This window comes from Oncorhynchus kisutch, linkage group LG8, assembly GCF_002021735.2.
Source record: "Oncorhynchus kisutch isolate 150728-3 linkage group LG8, Okis_V2, whole genome shotgun sequence".
NCBI classification, from domain to species: Eukaryota; Metazoa; Chordata; class Actinopteri; order Salmoniformes; family Salmonidae; genus Oncorhynchus; species Oncorhynchus kisutch.
In genome coordinates this window covers 25,339,663-25,357,682 of record NC_034181.2, presented here as the reverse complement: position 1 = coordinate 25,357,682, position 18,020 = coordinate 25,339,663, and the positions used below count along the sequence as shown (strand labels likewise).

Below are 18,020 nucleotides of genomic sequence, written 5' to 3'. Positions count from 1 at the left end.
AAGTGGTTAATGTGAACCTAACTCACAGCTAAAAAAATGTAAGTAAAGCAATCCAATGCTATTTGTTGCCTGAGAAAGTCCTGAGAAAAAAAACAATACACTAATATTACAGTTAGCCATCACAGCCTTTATAATAGAACGCTTGTGACCATACACATTTAAATATTGCCATTGGGGGGAAAAAACATCTTAAAGTAAAATATGAATGAAACAAACAGGCATTCTATTTTTGCTCTATGATAGTTGCCACTATAGTAGACATTGATCAAGTGCACAAGGTTGTGTACAAATTAACATTCACTAAGTAAAAAGATGTAATCCCCCTCACTCACACACAAGTTACTGTCAAATTCAACACAACGAAAGCAATATCTTTGGGCTACACTGCACGTTATTACATTGTTCACTTTCTACCTGTGGACATCTGTTCTACAATGTGCCAGCAGAGCATGATACCATTTTTTGGCATAAACGATCTCTTTCAGGCAGAGAGTACACCTGGCATACCCGTTTTATCCACTGTATTGAAAGAGGGAGAGTGTGTGGCATTTCTTTCACCTCTATTGGCCTCCAGCATAAGCCAGGCCCAACTCCAGCTACACTTGATCCATGAATCCACTTGTTTTTACCTAATTCTCTCATTCTGAAAATTAACCGCATACTGTAGAGGGAAAACTTCAGTTCACAGATAGTTATTTCGTTAACATTTCACAGATTGCCAGGGTTCAGTATGCAACTAACACGTTATAATTTGAGGAACGGCAAGGAGACTGATACCAGTTAACTGGCAAACTGCCTTTGCAACTTTCCAGCTCGCGCGCTGATTCTGTAACTAGCAAGTTGGTTGCTGCATTCTTTTATGTGAACGATTGGCTGAGCCCTGGATACAGCCAGGATTGCTCCTAACGCGCATCACTCAACTTTCCTCATTGGCTCTACACAATTCACATATTTTGGATTCAAAACGGCGAATTTCACCGAAAGGTGACTAGTTTGCATCCCTGTCAACAAGCTTTTTTTAAGTGAACATAAGTTTTATGGGTAGCCAGGCCCTAGAGAGACAATGTGTTCTAGAAATGGTTTGAGTCCTCAAAGGGGGATATATTTTGGGGTTAAATAAATATATAAACAGAGAGAGATATATTATACAACTTTGAAGTTAAATGTAGCGCCATTGTTAAGTGAGAAAACCACTCTGGAAAAGGGTGGAACAGCTCCTCCGGATGTGAGTATGAAAGAGATTTTAAATTCATTGTCTAGTGATATGAAGAACCATTTCAAAGTAGAGAAGTGTAGGCATGGAGATAAAGAAATATTCTGTCATTGTTGACAAAGATGGAATCTGTCTGATATGCAAAAAGCTTGGGGAAAAATACAGAGAATGTCTAACTCCTTGACAAAGTCACGATGATCTTTAACTATTAGCCGAAGAAAGAAAACGGGATGAGAAATTATTTCTGTAGAATCATGACAGGACATTGCAGAGAGATAAAGAATGTTTGAAAGCTCTTGGTGGACAGATTAAAACCTTGAAAGAAGAAATTCAACAATTACAGGGAAGGGTCGTAAAAACAGACTTGGCGCCAACGTGTGGAGGACCCTTTGTTCCTTCAATCTACCCTCAGGCTGAGTTGCGCAAGGATGATCGGCATTCAAGCATCTGGTCAGCATTGCCTGGCTTTGAGTCAACAGATTATGACAGCAGCGACGAATGATTTCTTAGGCCAACCAGAACACAGGCTGTAAAATGTAGTAAAGACAAACCTCCGGTGACAGTAATCACACATAAATCAGCATCTCCAAAATACACTGCTCAAAAAAATAAAGGGAACACTAAAATAACACATCCTAGATCTGAATGAATGAAATATTCTTATTAAATACTTTTTTCTTTACATAGTTGAATGTGCTGACAACAAAATCACACAAAAATTATCAATGGAAATCACATGTATCAATCCATGGAAGTCTGGATTTGGAGTCACACAAACTTTAAAGTGGAAAACCACACTACAGGCTGATCCAACTTTGATGTAATGTCCTTAAAACAAGTCAAAATGAGGCTCAGTAGTGTGTGTGGCCTCCACGTGCCTGTATGACCTCCCTACAACGCCTGGGCATGCTCCTGATGAGGTGGCGGATGGTCTCCCGAGGGATCTCCTCCCAGACCTGGATCTAAAACATCCGCCAACTCCTGGACAGTCTGTGGTGCAACGTGGCGTTGGTGGATGGAGCGAGACATGATGTCCCAGATGTACTCAATTGGATTCAGGTCTGGGGAACGGGCGGGCCAGTCCATAGCATCAATGTCTTCCTCTTGCAGGAACTGCTGACACACTCCAGCCACATGAGGTCTAGCATTGTCTTGCATTAGGAGGAACCCAGGGCCAACCGCACCAGCATATGGTCTCACAAGGGGTCTGAGGATCTCATCTCGGTACCTAATGGCAGTCAGGCTACCTCTGGCGAGCACATGGAGGGCTGTGCGGCCCCCCAAAGAAATGCCACCCCACACCATGACTGACCCACCGCCAAACCGGTCATGCTGGAGGATGTTGAAGGCAGCCAAACGTTCTCCACGGCGTCTACAGACTGTCACGTCTGTCACGTGCTCAGTGTGAACCTGCTTTCATCTGTGAAGAGCACAGGGCGCCAGTGGCGAATTTGCCAATCTTGGTGTTCTCTGGCAAATGCCAAACGTCCTGCATGGTGTTGGGCTGTAAGCACAAACCCCACCTGTGGACGTCGGGCCCTCGTACCACCCTCATGGAGTCTGTTTCTGACCGTTTGAGCAGACACATGCACATTTGTGGCCTGCTGGAGGTCATTTTGCAGGGCTTTGGCAGTGCTTCTCCTTGCACAAAGGCGGAGGTAGCGGTCCTGCTGCTGGGTTGTTGCCCTCCTACGGCCTCCTCCACGTCTCCTGATGTACTGGCCTGTCTCCTGGTAGCGCTCTCCATGCTCTGGACACTACGCTGACAGACACAGCAAACCTTCTTGCCACATCTCGCATTGATGTGCCATTCTGGATGAGCTGCACTACCTGAGCCACTTGTGTGGGTTGTAGACTCCGTCTCATGCTACCACTAGAGTGAAAGCACCGCCAGCATTCAAAAGTGACCAAAACAGCAGCCAGGAAGCATAGGAACTGAGAAGTGGTCTGTGGTCCCCACCTGCAGAACCACTCCTTTATTGGAGGTGTCTTGCTAAATGCCTATAATTTCCACCTGTTGTCTATTCCATTTGCACAACAGCATGTGAAATTTATTGTCAATCAGTGTTGCTTCCTAAGTGGACAGTTTGATTTCACAAATGTGTGATTGACTTGGAGTTACATTGTGTTGTTTAAGTGTTCCCTTTATTTTTTTGAGCAGTGTAGTTGGATGAATGGTCAAAAATGTTGAAACTAGAGGTTGACTGATTATGATTTTTCAACGCCGATACCGATTATTGGAGGCCCAAAAAAGCCGATACCGATTAATCGGACGATAAAAATAAAAGTATTTGTAATAATGATAATTACAACAATACTGAATGAACACTTATTTTAACTTATTATAATACATTAATAAATTCTATTTAGCCTCAAGTAAATAATGAAACATGTTCAATTTGGTTTAAATAATGCAAAAACAAAGTGTTGGAGAAGAAAGTAAAAGTGCAATATGTGCTATGTAAGAAAGCTAACGTTAACATTCAGACCATGAGAACATATGAAAGCTGGTGGTTCCTTTTAACATGAGTCTTCAATATTCCCAGGTAAGAAGTTTTAGGTTGTAGTTATTATAGGAATTATATGACTATTTCCCTCTATACCACTTGTATTTCATTAACCTTTGACTATTGGATTTGTATTTATTTATTTATTTTATTTTACCTTATTTAACCAGGTTCTCATTTGCAACTGCGACCTGGCCAAGATAAAGCATAGCAGTGTGAACAGACAACACAGAGTTACACATGGAGTAAACAATTAATAAGTCAATAACACAGTAGAAAAAAAATAGTCTATATACATTGTGTGCAAAAGGCATGAGGAGGTAGGCGAATAATTACAATTTTGCAGATTAACACTGGAGTGATAAAGGATCAGATGGTCATGTACAGGTAGAGATATTGGTGTGCAAAAGAGCAGAAAAGTAAATAAATAAAAACAGTATGGGGATGAGGTAGGTAAAAATGGGTGGGCTATTTACCGATTGACTATGTACAGCTGCAGCGATCGGTTAGCTGTTCAGATAGCAGATGTTTGAAGTTGGTGAGGGAGATAAAAGTCTCCAACTTGTGTTGGATGTTCTTATAGGCACTTCAGTATTACCAGTGTAACAGTATAGCTTCCGTCCCTCTCCTCGCTCCTCCCTGGGCTCGAACCAGCAACACAACGACAACAGCCACCATCGAAGCAGCGTTACACATGCAGAGCAAGAGGAACAACTACTAGAAGGCTCAGAGCGAGTGACGTTTGAAACACTATTAGCGCACGCTAACTAGCTAGCCATTTCACTTCGGTTACACTAACCTCACCTGGAGTTGATCGGCTTGAAGTCATAAACAGCGCAATGCTTGACGCACAACGAAGAGCTGCTGGCAAAACACACGAAAGTGCTGTTTGAATGAATGTTTATGCGCCTGCTTCTGCCTACCACCGCTCAGTCAGATACTTCGATGCTTGTATGTTCAGTCAGATTATATGCAACGCAGGACACACTAGATAATATCTAGTATTATCGTCAACCATGTGTAGTTAACTAGTGGTTATGATTGATTGTTGCTAGCTAGCAACTTACCTTGGCTTACTGCATTCGCGTAACAGGCAGTCTCCATGTGGAGTGCAACGAGAGAGGCAGGTCGTTATTGCGTTGGACTAGTTAACTGTAAGGTTGCAAGTTTGGATCCCCCGAGCTTATAAGGTGAAAATCTGTCGTTCTGCCCCTGAACAAGGCAGTAAACCCACCGTTCCTAGGCCATCATTGAAAATAAGAATGTGTTCTTAAATAAAAAGTTAAATAAAATTCAAATAATAATTGAAATAAAATTAAAATTGGCGCCAAAAAATACCGATTTCCGATTGTTATGCAAACTTGAAATCGGCCCCAATTAAATCGGCCATTCCGATTAATTGGTCGACCTCTAGTTGAAACATGCACAAGATGTAGGTATGAAAACGTGGGACCATTTGAATCATTAAGAAACTCTACAGTCTACAGTGCCTTGCGAAAGTATTCGGCCCCCTTGAACTTTGCGACCTTTTGCCACATTTTAGGCTTCAAACATAAAGATATAAAACTGTATTTTTTTGTGAAGAATCAACAACAAGTGGGACACAATCATGAAGTGGAACGACATTTATTGGATATTTCAAACTTTTTTAACAAATCAAAAACAGAAAAATTGGGCGTGCAAAATTGTTCAGCCCCCTTAAGTTAATACTTTGTAGCGCTTGGCGTATGTCTCTATCAGTTTTGCACATCGAGAGACTGAAATTTTTTCCCATTCCTCCTTGCAAAACAGCTTGAACTCAGTGAGGTTGGATGGAGAGCATTTGTGAACAGCAGTTCAGTTCTTTCCACAGATTCTCGATTGGATTCAGGTCTGGACTTTGACTTGGCCATTCTAACACCTGGATATGTTTATTTTTGAACCATTCCATTGTAGATTTTGCTTTATGTTTTGGATCATTGTCTTGTTGGAAGACAAATCTCCGTCCCAGTCTCAGGTCTTTTGCAGACTCCATCAGGTTTTCTTCCAGAATGGTCCTGTATTTGGCTCCATCCATCTTCCCATCAATTTTAACCATCTTCCCTGTCCCTGCTGAAGAAAAGCAGGCCCAAACCATGATGCTGCCACCACCATGTTTGACAGTGGGGATGGTGTGTTAAGGGTGATGAGCTGTGTTGCTTTTACGCCAAACATAACGTTTTGCATTGTTGCCAAAAAGTTCAATTTTGGTTTCATCTGACCAGAGCACCTTCTTCCACATGTTTGGTGTGTCTCCCAGGTGGCTTGTGGCAAACTTTAAACAACACTTTTTATGGATATCTTTAAGAAATGGCTTTCTTCTTGCCACTCTTCCATAAAGGCCAGATTTGTGCAATATACGACTGATTGTTGTCCTATGGACAGAGTCTCCCACCTCAGCTGTAGATCTCTGCAGTTCATCCAGAGTGATCATGGGCCTCTTGGCTGCATCTCTGATCAGTCTTCTTGTATGATCTGAAAGTTTAGAGGGACGGCCAGGTCTTGGTAGATTTGCAGTGGTCTGATACTCCTTCCATTTCAATATTATCGTTTGCACAGTGCTCCTTGGGATGTTTAAAGCTTGGGAAATCTTTTTGTATCCAAATCCGGCTTTAAACTTCTTCACAACAGTATCTCGGACCTGCCTGGTGTGTTCCTTGTTCTTCATGATGCTCTCTGCGCTTTTAACGGACCTCTGAGGCTATCACAGTGCAGGTGCATTTATACGGAGACTTGATTACACAGGTGGATTGTATTTATCATCATTAGTCATTTAGGTCAACATTGGATCATTCAGAGATTCTCACTGAACTTCTGGAGAGAGTTTGCTGCACTGAAAGTAAAGGGGCTGAATAATTTTGCACGCCCAATTTTTCAGTTTTTGATTTGTTAAAAAAGTTTGAAATATCCAATAAATGTCGTTCCACTTCATGATTGTGTCCCACTTGTTGTTGATTCTTCACAAAAAAATACAGTTTTATATCTTTATGTTTGAAGCCTGAAATGTGGAAAAAGGTCGCAAAGTTCAAGGGGGCCGAATACTTTCGCAAGGCACTGTATATCCTTATGATGGGTTACAGTTATTAGCCTTTGTTTTGAATAACCATGAACATGGTGTACTTGAATAAAAGGTTTAAAGAGCTGTGGGTGGTGAAGAGCAAGATGTGGCCGATAGATGGAGAACCATACATGTTTTCCTTAAGGGTCTGACCAATGCAACCACCAAATTGGGGACCAAATTAACCGTTTCTTGAATTTGAAGAAAGGTTTAGAAAAAAGAGGTGGTTAGTGGGTTACCCGACATGGAAGATGAAGATGCCCCATTTTTGGAGGAATTGAGTGTTATCACTCATCAGCTGATCCATACATTACTTGCGAAAAACATTTGTTTCCACAACTAATGACTGGGAGACAAAACTACGGCGACATCAGACAGACGGTCACGACTGGACAGAGACATCAATCAACATAATAAACTGTCTTATCAGAGTTGTGCAGGTTCCAAGTGAAACCAACAACAATATCCGTTCAGCAGAAGAGAAACCTGGTGTGTCATTATTGTGGGATTTCTGGTCACTGGCAAAGAGAATAGGATAAGCAGGGTCAGTCTATGTGAAAATGGACTCTAGACAACAGCCCCAACGCTGATGCAGAAATTTAAGAAGCCCTCTCTGGCTCAGCAGCAGAGTTTTCTGGATGACGTGGAGGTAAACTAACAGACCCCCTATTACTTCCAATCTCAGCTGGTGTACATATGAAATCAAATGGAATATGTGAACATGATGGTTAACAACTTTGCAATACATTTTCTTTAGTAGATACAGGTGCTGAAGTCACTATTGCCCATATCTTATGCAAAACATATGTCCTCAGTACACGGGCAAGAACATCGGAGCAACAAGCGTAGAGGGGGACAAAGACAGATATGAAACAAACCGTTATCAATTTCTCTTGGTCCAATGGAGATTGATGCAGGAGTGTGGATAGGCTCATTTGAACAACCTATTTTAGGTCTTGATGTTTTATGCAACTTGACTCTACATTGAACATTTCTGAAGGGAAGGTGACATGGAAAATTAGACAACTGCAGGGGTCTACATTTCAGAACCATCCTATTTGGACTACAAAAACAAAATGAGTGTGGAACTTTCGATAAGGAACCAGTCTGCTTGACAGGTGTTGTACCACCTTGCACAAAACCATATCCCATTAGCAAGGAAGCTATGGACACTACTAAAGTAGTGATTAAAGATCTATGGAACATGGGTATAGTTGAAAAGACACCATGCAATCCGGCTACTCTCATGTATCCTCCAGATACCACATTACTTGAACACGACTGTTGCTAATTGGTTTTGGATACAGCTCTCTGATAAGTTTATAGAGTCATTCTTTAGAAAACCGTGAGTTTATCTTATACACAGACAGTTCAAGCATTGTGGGGGGGGGTGAGGAAAGAAGGCTGGGCAGTTACTACAATGGACAATGTGATAGTGACAGGCACGTTACCTGCAGAAACATCAGCACAGGTGGCGGAATTGGTGGCTTTGACAGAAGCATGTAAACAAGCTGAAGGAAAAACAGATAATATCTACAAAGACTCAAGGTATGCTTTTGGTGTTACCCATTATTTTGGAAAAATATGGAAAAACAGAGGATTCATGACATCACTGGGAGCTCCTGTGAAGAATGGACCAGATGGGATGGCTCGACTGAATGCTCTCCAGTTACAAGTTTGAAAATGAAAGCACATGGTTGAATCTTTACAGACAAAAGTAATGATTTGGCTGACATTGCTGCTAAGGCGGCTGCCAAGAGAAAACCTCTGTCAGCTAAACTGATTAGGAGATACACCTTGGATACATTGCAACACAGAGATATGCAAACAATGAAGTGTGGGAATGGATGGCTGCAGGATGCAAAAACTCAATCAAGGTGTGTGGAAATACAACCTGAGATGTGTAGCGCCAAATGCACTCTTACCCTACTTGGTGACACAGATCCACTCTTTGGGACACATTGGTGTGGACTAGATAGTTTATCGTTTTGTGTGCAAATGGTGGAATCCTATTGGCGACACCAATAACCTGGGTTTGGAATCTGTTCCTTAAAGACAGCAAGGCCTTTTATTCCACATCTTCTGACTTCGAGCTCCTCTTCTAGTAGAAATGGCCCGTTGATGTCAGCTGATGTTGCCCTAGTTTAATAAACTTTATAGGGCCCTATAAAATGTATTTTCTCAAAATTCAGTTTCTCCATTTAGTTTTCCCAGGTTTCAGCCTTTCCCCCCGATTTTCATGTTTCCCCTCTCAAAAAAATCACGCATTTTTAATATAAAAACAACAATTTGAGACCACTTTTGAGATCTGGGGAAAACCTAATAAATTTTCATTTTTGGGTGTAGATAACCTTTCATTCAAGTGCGCACCAGCAAGACACTTACTTGGCTAGCAGTGTTTCTGTAGCACACGTGATTTCTGAGTTTGCTAAACAAATCACTACTGGATTGATGCAAATAATCATGATCTCATTCTGCCAGGTAGGCATAGACTACTTTGTAGTTAACATTTAATTGAGAAGATTTTTATGAAACCCTTTCCAACTACCAGAAGGCAGTTGTCATTAGCATCCTCGCAAACGGCTACACAAAGCGGTAGACAAACGCGCACAAACATGGGGATTCACGAGCAGTTGCCTCTTCAGAAAGTTGAAGGAACATACGAATCACTTAGGCTAAGCATTTCGTCCATGACATAATCTTTGGCAAATTAATTGATTTCCTACTAAGTTCAAGACATGATTAAATATTGTTGAATTATGTTTTAATGTCTGGATTCCGTCCACATTCCCTGCATCGCAAATTTTATAGGGCCTTAACTATTAATAAAGCTCCTCGTTTTATTTCCCGTAACAAAAAACTGCAGAGCCCCCACACCACACAGTATCTGGAACATACATGTAATGCCTGCAAAATGTCATAAAGCTAAAACAATCCCCATGTGTTCCATTTCATAAGTTAGTTTCAACTTCTGATGTAGTGATGAGGGAGGGCTGCTGGTTTCTCTTTAACCTCCTCCTGTACCAATCAGTACTGGGTAGAAGTTGTCATTGTAACCAGATTACCCTTCCCCGAAACACTATCCATTGTAAAAAATATAATAATCTGACCTTAGATCAGTTTCTAAGGGTAACAACACCCTACTCGTATCAAGCATGTCCTTAAGAACCTCTCTGCTGTCTGTGTGAATCAGAAGAACCATTAAGTCCACTGGCACAAGGCTCTATCAGACACAGACCATAAAGCTTGGCTTTATTTTCACTCCTTCTCCAGGAGCAGTGTGCTGCAATCTATCCCTATCTGTGTGTGTGGAGAGATCTGATTGAGAACACTGTAGCTGCCAATGCTGCAGTTGCTTCGCTTGTATCCTTGGGATGTTGCAGTTGGTTCACTTGTATCCTTGGTTGTTAAAAAATACAAAATGTATTGTTGACATTATCTATAGTAGTTAGTAGGGATGCACAATATATTAGTAAGCATATCGGAATCGGACGATATTAGCTTTATTTTGAAGGCTAACCCGCAAAGTCCACTATTTTGGCTAATCCTTATTGTGGCTAGCTTCACAGATGGGTCCGACCATAAATTAGGGTTATTTTAGATGACACCCAGCTATAAAGTTAGCTAGCTAACTATATAGCTACTGAAACAGATTGTCGTTTTTGACACGTCAAGTATCTTTTTTGACACGCAAAAACCCAAATGGCGTTCCATTGAAATCCTGGTTGAGAATGAAACGACTGAACAACGAAACAGCACAGCAAGTAAGTGAAAGAAAAAGGTTTTGATTATGTTTTACTGGTAATGGGGACATATGGAAATGCCAACAAAGTAACTTTTCAGTCAGTGTAGTGTGTGTGTGTGTAACCTTTATTTATCTAGGCAAGTCAGTTAAGAACAAATTCTTATTTACAATGACGGCCCGGACGCTGCTGGGCCAATTGTGCGCCTCCCTATGGGACTCCAAATCCCAGCCAGATGTGATAGAGCCTGGATTCGCTTAGACTGCTGCATCCATTACATGTGCTAGAATGCTTAAAAAGGATGCTAAAATTTTAAATATAGGTTATCAGTATAGGTATTGGTTTTTTTTGGCAAGGAAAATATCGGTATTGGCCAAAAGGTTCATGTCGGTGCATCACTAGTAGTTAGTACCAGTATTACCATCATTATCAACTCTAATGTGAAGATATTTTACCTTGTACGTGAAAATAAACGTAACAGAGAATACAAAACCTAATACATCTCTGACAAACACACACATACTGCATGAAAAGAGCAGTGTATGATTTCCATCCCTCTTGGAAGAAGCACAGGATACTGAACAAATGCAGCAGATACTTCTGAGAGCGATGCGTAAACAGTAGCCTGCGGTGTTGTGACACAGCATGAGGTTGAGCCATAGCCTGAGGCGGAATTATCTGACTTGCATTTTCTGCACAAATACTGTACCTACAGTGAGTGTACTGTACCGAGTCTATGGTGTACATCCTAACAGTGAAGCTGGCCTCTATTGAGCAAGACATTAACCGATGGCCAGTATTGGAGAGTAGTGAACTACATGTAGTTCAACTAATAATTTAACTACATTTTGCAGTAGCTTGGTGCTAGTTGAACTAAGTTCAGATCTTGGTAGTGTTTTTTGTAGTTAATTACTATTTGCCATGTATCTAACTACTGGACCTACATTACTTTTTTGGCAAAAATAAAATATGAGTAAAGTAGGAAATGGCACGAGACCTTCCTCATTCTCACTTGAAACATTGTTTTATTTAGCCTATTAAACACAAACTTTCTGTTAACACTTAACTCCAGAATGATCTGTTCTTGCAATTTGAGGTCTATGATATTTAAGATTTAGATCTAGCTATTTCGGGATAAATAATCATGATGTAGTAAACTACGTTTTCAAAGTTACTTTATGTAAACTAAACTCAGCAAAAAAAGAAACGTCTTCTCACTGTCAACTGCATTTATTTTTTATCAAACTTAACATATGTAAATATTTGTATGAACAGAACAATATTCAACAACTGAGGCAAACTGAACAAGTTCCACAGACATGTGACAAACAGAAGTGGAATAATGTGTCCCTGAACAAAAGAGGGGGGGGGGGGTCATCTGTCCTTCCTGTCTCCCTGTAGCGGTGTCTTAGGCATCTCACAGTACGGACACTGCAATTTATTGCCCTTGCCACATCTGCAGTCCTCATGCCTCCTTACTGCATGCCTAAGGCACTTTCACGTAGATGCGCAGGGACCCTGGGCATCTTTCTTTTGTTGTTTTTCAGAGTCTGTAGAAAGGCCTCTTTAGTGTCCTAAGTTTTCATAACTGTGACCTTAATCGCCTACCGTCTGTAAGCTATTAGTGTCTTAACGACCGTTCCACAGGTGCATGTTCATTAATTGTTTATGGTTCATTGAACAAGCATGGGAAACAGCGTTTAAACCCTTTACAATGACGAGCTGTGAAGTTATTTGGATTTTTACGAATTATCTTTGAAAGACAGGGTCCTGAAAAAGGGACGTTTCTTTTTCTGCTGTGTTTATATTACTCGTAAGGGTAGCTTTAGTGTAGCTTACCTTCTTCCAATGTTAAGTGACTGGTATCTTGGTAAACTACTTTCAGAGTAGCTTTCCAAACACTGCCAATGGCTAGTTTCTGCATTCCTAAGACCTCACACAACACAGATAGAAGATTCTGTCGACAGACAGCTCAGGGATATTTGGAAAGATGGCAGAAAGGGGTTGCGTCTTTGAGTCTTATTTTTGCCTTCATTATAAACAGACTGAGTGCCACTGACTGTGTAGGTGTGGTGCTAGTAGTTAAAACCTTGTCGTCAGTTGCATTTACATAGTTCCTTTTTTCTAATGCTCTCTTAGCACAAAGCACAAAGACACCTTTCACCTAAATGCCCAATACAGTAAAAAAAAAATCCTGTGTTATACAGTACCAGTTAAACATTGACACACCTACAAGGGTTTTTATTTTATTTGTACTATTTTCTACATTGTAGAATAATAGTGAAGACATCAAAACTATGAAATCATGTAGTAACCAAAAAGTGTTAAATCAAAATATATTTTAGAGATTCTTCAAAGTAGCCACCCTTTGCCTTGATGACAGCTTTGCACACTCTTGGCATTCTCTCAACCAGAATGCTTTTTTTGGAATGCTTTTCCAAAAGTCTTGAAGGAGTTCCCACATATGCTGAGCACTTCTTGGCTGCTTTTCCTTCACTCTGCGGTCCAACTCATCCCAAACCATCTCAATTAGGTTGAGGTCGGGTGATTGTAGAGGCCAGGTCATGATGTAGCACCATCACTCTCCTTCTTGGTCATTGTCCTGTTGAAAAACAAATGACAGTCACACTAAGCGCAAACCAGATGGGATGGCGTAGCGCTGCAGAATGCTGTTGTAGCCATGCTGATTAAGTGTGCCTTCAATTCTAAATAAATGACAGACAGCATCACCAGCAAAGCATCCCCACACCATAACACCACTTCCTCCATTCTCCACGGTGGCAACCTCACTTCCTCCATTCTTCACGGTGGGAACCTCACTTCCTCCATTCTTCACGGTGGGAACCTCACATGCAGAGATCTTCAGTTAGCCTTCTCTGCGTCTCACAAAGACACTGCAGTTGGAACCAAAAATTTGGACTCATCAGACCAAAGGATAGATTTCCACCGGTCTAATGTCCATTGCTCATGTTTCTTGGCCCAAGCAAGTCGCAAGTCTCTTCTTATTAGTGTCCTTTATCAGTGGTTTCTTTGCAGCAATTTGACCATGAAGGCCTGATTAACGCAGTCTCCTCTGAACAGTTGATGTTGAGATGTGTCTGTTACTTGGACTCTGTCAAGCATTTATTTGGGCTGCAATTTCTGAGGCTGACAACTCTATAACTTATCCTCTGCAGCAGAGGGAACTCTGGGTCTTCCTTTCCTGTGGGACTCATGGGAGCTAGTTTCACCAAAGTGCTTGATGGATTTTGCGACTGCATTTGAAGAAACGTTCAAAGTTCCTGAAATGTTCCACATTGACTGACCTTCATGTCTTAAAGTAATGATGGACTGTCATTTCGCTTTGCTTATTTGAGCTGTTCTTGCCATAATATGGACTTTGTCTTTTACCATATAGGGCTATCTTCTGTATACCACCCCTACCTTGTCACAACACAACTGATTGGCTCAAACACATTAAGGAAAGAAATTCCACAAATTAACAAGGCACACATGTTAATTGAAATGCATTCCTGGTGACTACCTCATGAAGCTGGTTGAGAGAACGCCAAGAGTGTGCAAAGCTGTCATCAAGGCAAAGGGTGGCAATTTGAAGAATATAAAATATATTTAGATTTGTTTAACACTTTTCTGGTTACTACATGATTCCATGTGTTATTTCATAGCTGATGTCTTCATTATTATTATATAATGTATAAAATAGTAAAAATAAAGAAAAACCCCTGAATGAGTAGGTGTGTCCAAACTTTTGACTGGTACTGTATATATCCACACTATGAGGTTGTAATAATACTGTGTAAATTATGATAATGTCCTTTAGGTAGCCTGGCAGGTAGGAGCATTGGGCCAGTAACCGAAAGGTTGCTGGAACTAATCCCTGAGTTGACAAGGTAAAAATCTGTCATTCTACCCATGCAAGGCAGTTAACCCACTGTTCCCTGGGAGCCGATGACGTGGATGTTGATTAAGGCAGCCACCCGCACCTCTATGATTCAGAGCGGTTTGGTTAAATGCGATAGACACATTTCAGTTGAATGCATTCAGTTGTACAACTGACTAGTTATTCTCCTTTCCTTAGTGTAAGAGCTGTTAGAAACAACAGCCTGAAATTTCAGCCTGTTTTGGTGAGATGGATTTTTTGCCTGCCTGGTGACATTACCAGGTGGTAAATTAGTTAATTCCACACCGCTCTGCCAATAACAGCTAATTTGTCATTTTCCCCTCCTAACTCAGACCTCTCCCAGAGAGCCCTAGCAAAATTCTTGCTTGAGAAATTGCTCTTTGATAAAAAGCTATTTTTGTTTCTTTTTGAACATTTAATTGAAAACAATCACAGTAAGGTATGTAATTGTTACTTAGTTGTTACCCATAAATTATATTTAATATTGAGATAAAAACAGCTGCATTGGACCTAAGGGAAGTTACAACAACCCATATTATGGTTTTAATCTGATTTCAGTCATTTAACCCTATTGCACAAATAGCAGTAACACCATTTGTTTGGCCTCTGTAGTGAACCATGGTATTTCAGAAAGAAAATATGTTTAACCAGGGAGTTGGATTTCAGTGTATCTAACCAACAGGAGGCCTGCCTGAGGAGAATAAAGTGTCAACTGGCTAGAAACAGAAGCATGCCACACAAAGGATAACAGTATGTGGCCAGACATTACAATACAGAGTCAGGATTTCAGATGCCTAATAAAGAACAATGTATATGTGTTTATAACTGGTGCTTCTTGTAGTGTCAGTATGCCCTTGTCATTTCACTTCCACCATTTCAGTGTCTGAACAAACATTTTTGCCAAAATGTGCCATAATGCTGCTTTCTGAGAGGAAATGAACATTTCCTCTTACTTACAGTGATGATAGCTTTGCTGAGACACAGAGAGCCCCTGCAGCCGTACTCCCGCTCATCCTCTGACTTATAGTAGCTCAGAGTGTTGTTCTTCAACACTACCCACCGGTCCTGCCATCCGTGAATGTAGTTGGTCCACTGTCAACAAAACATAAGAGCAGATAGTCAAGCCTACAATTCTACTAGCGGTGTACTTACAGTAGGACAGGGGTCATGTATTTAGTTTCACACAATCACTATAGATGACAATGATTAGTTAAATTCATTTCCTGGTTAATTGAAAGAGAAGTGGGTGTTGCATGTCCCACAAAAGGATGCTATTAATGGCCAGGGACTGACATTAAAGGTTACCCTATTGCTTGAGGCAAGTGAACTGAGCAGTGGAGCCTGCTTTGATGTTGTCCCATTGGGCATGTGATCAAATAAAATAACAACCAATCTGCAAAGAATTCCAGTAGCCTAAAACGAATCTTTCTGATTCCTCCCCATGTGTAGATGAAAGGCAGGGATATATTGCACTTCTGTGTATAAATAGCTCATTTACATTTTTGGTCAACTGATCAGAATCCTCGAGCAACCCCAAAAAATACTGGGCAAGTGCCTTTCAGACTTTAATGTCAATCCCTGATTGCAATTTGGCTCAGGCAGCTTGTTATTAGTAACAGCGGACATGTGTTTGTTGTACCTATTGGCTGATAGTAATTTAGATTGATCAAAACATTGTCAATCTGACCCAACCATTGTACACCATAGGGAAGTGTACAATGGGCACATCAAACTTTGAATAAAAGCTAGCAGGTATTTAGTTATTGTAGTTGTAGCATAGTGGTTTTTAGAGGATCAAGTCCGGAATAAAGATGCAATGTTTGTCTTACCTTGCTTAGGACGCCACCGAGTTCAACAGGCTGCCCAGATTCGGGATCCACATCTTCATCTGAGCCCGACGAGTTCGAACTCTTCTCCGACATTTAACAACCAAGTTGTTGGTAGTTACCTAGAGGATAGCGTTTACCACGAGCAAATTAAAATACACCAATTGATAAGACTTGGCCTAGCGAGTGTTGCCAAATCGGTTAGAGGGCAAACGTTGTAGAAAAACATGAGACAGTATAACTAAGCAAGCCACTCCTGATTGTCTCTGGCATGCAATAATTGCATGGTTAGCTAACTAACGTAGCGTTAAATCCACAACTTCTTGCGGGCTATGTGTTTCGATAGCAACACGACAACGTTTGCTATCTCAAGTTAGCTAGAAGCAAATGCAATGCATTTAGCTAAAGCTAGTTAGCTGGCTAGCAATCCAGTCAAAACGCAGCAGTCAATATAGTCCTTCTGTTTAAATGCGCCATATCCTCTACGATCAAATACACATGGTAAATCATTTCAGAGACGCCCTCAGACTCCGAGAACTAACAGTACGGTAGCTAGCCTCCCCGCGAATCTGTAGTGCGCTGTCATGAACGGGACGAACCAAACCTGTTTGCCTCCGCCTGTGGTTGTTCGGTATCATCGCTGCTATGCAGAAACTGCGCAAAATATATGATCTCTAAATCAAAATCACTTGCTACGATGTGATATTTCATTGTTTGAATAAATTAATCACGTTACATAGAGAGATCATATTAATAAATCAACAACACTAGCTCACCTGTTAAAGTTTATGTCGATGGACATGTATTGTCAAGGTTTTGTTTATCAGCGCTGTAGAGAAGGTTGCAATTGCGGCCGCAATTCGGGGCGTTCCTGGATGTTGGGCATTACTGTATATTCTTCTTCAGTGAGGTTTAACAGCGGTTGGCATACAAATTATGATGCATTACCACCAACAATTTGACCGGGATATAAATCCATTATACTTTGATCCACAAAACAAAATGGAGAAATTAACAACCTTAACCTTACACTCATTAAAACCCACAACCCTATTTCATTATTTAAACCCATCTGGCTCTTTTCCCCAGGCCAACAGGACACCGCCACCCAACACACCCTATAACTCTTCTGAAGTCCAATATGGTACCCCAAAAACTTCTCTGCCACCACAACATCTCATTTCTGTGACCTACGTTCCATCTTTGCTGTACAGTTGATAACCATAGCTATGAAAGTTAATCCTATCAGGATCCCTCACCCTGACCCATCTTCCTCTACTTTTTTTCAGTGTGTGAATATGACACCCTCTGCACTACTCTAACCCTGGTAACATCAACCTGCCTCTCTCGCACCGGACACTTCTTTCTGATCCCCAGCACCATGGCCACCTCTACAATTAACACATACGCTTCTTTCCCCAATACTGCACATTCCTTTTGTCTCATGCCCTTCTGCACACTTCTCACACACTGCTGCCACTCCCCCCTACACATTGCTGCCACATGCCCATAAACTTGACACCTGTAACAACGTAATGGGTTCAGCACAAAACCTTGTACGGGATAACTGAAATATTCTAACATTCCTGCCACCAGTCTTCTTCGCCTCCCCATCTCCCTTTCTATTGTCATCTTCATCAAATTCAACCTCAACCTCTGCTTTCCTCATGCTCTTCGGCGCCTTCTTCCTCCTTTTCCTCTTTCCTTCCTCACAGCTGAAACAGAAGACTGTCTCCTGCAGCTTAGGTAGAGGC

At 41.2% G+C, this 18,020-nt stretch overlaps 1 protein-coding gene across 4 annotated transcripts in view; it reads right to left on the bottom strand.

The window, feature by feature from the left end:
- The window catches only part of LOC109896017 (ceramide transfer protein-like), a 46,416-nt gene extending 29,243 nt beyond the window's left edge, over nt 1-17,173 (bottom strand). Inside the window, exons 1-3 of one of the 4 annotated variants that reach the window (XM_031829921.1) lie at nt 17,043-17,173; nt 16,270-16,388; nt 15,398-15,532 (exon numbers count right to left, since the gene is read on the bottom strand). In XM_031829921.1, coding sequence (XP_031685781.1) covers nt 15,398-15,532; nt 16,270-16,362 — 228 coding nt within the window. In that variant the 5' untranslated portion in view covers nt 16,363-16,388; nt 17,043-17,173. Of the gene's footprint in view, nt 1-15,397; nt 15,533-16,269; nt 16,931-17,042 lie in introns of those variants that run through there. The other 3 variants (XM_020490202.2, XM_031829920.1, XM_020490203.2) reach the window with 3 other exon arrangements.
- Between the last annotated feature and the right edge of the window lie 847 nt (nt 17,174-18,020).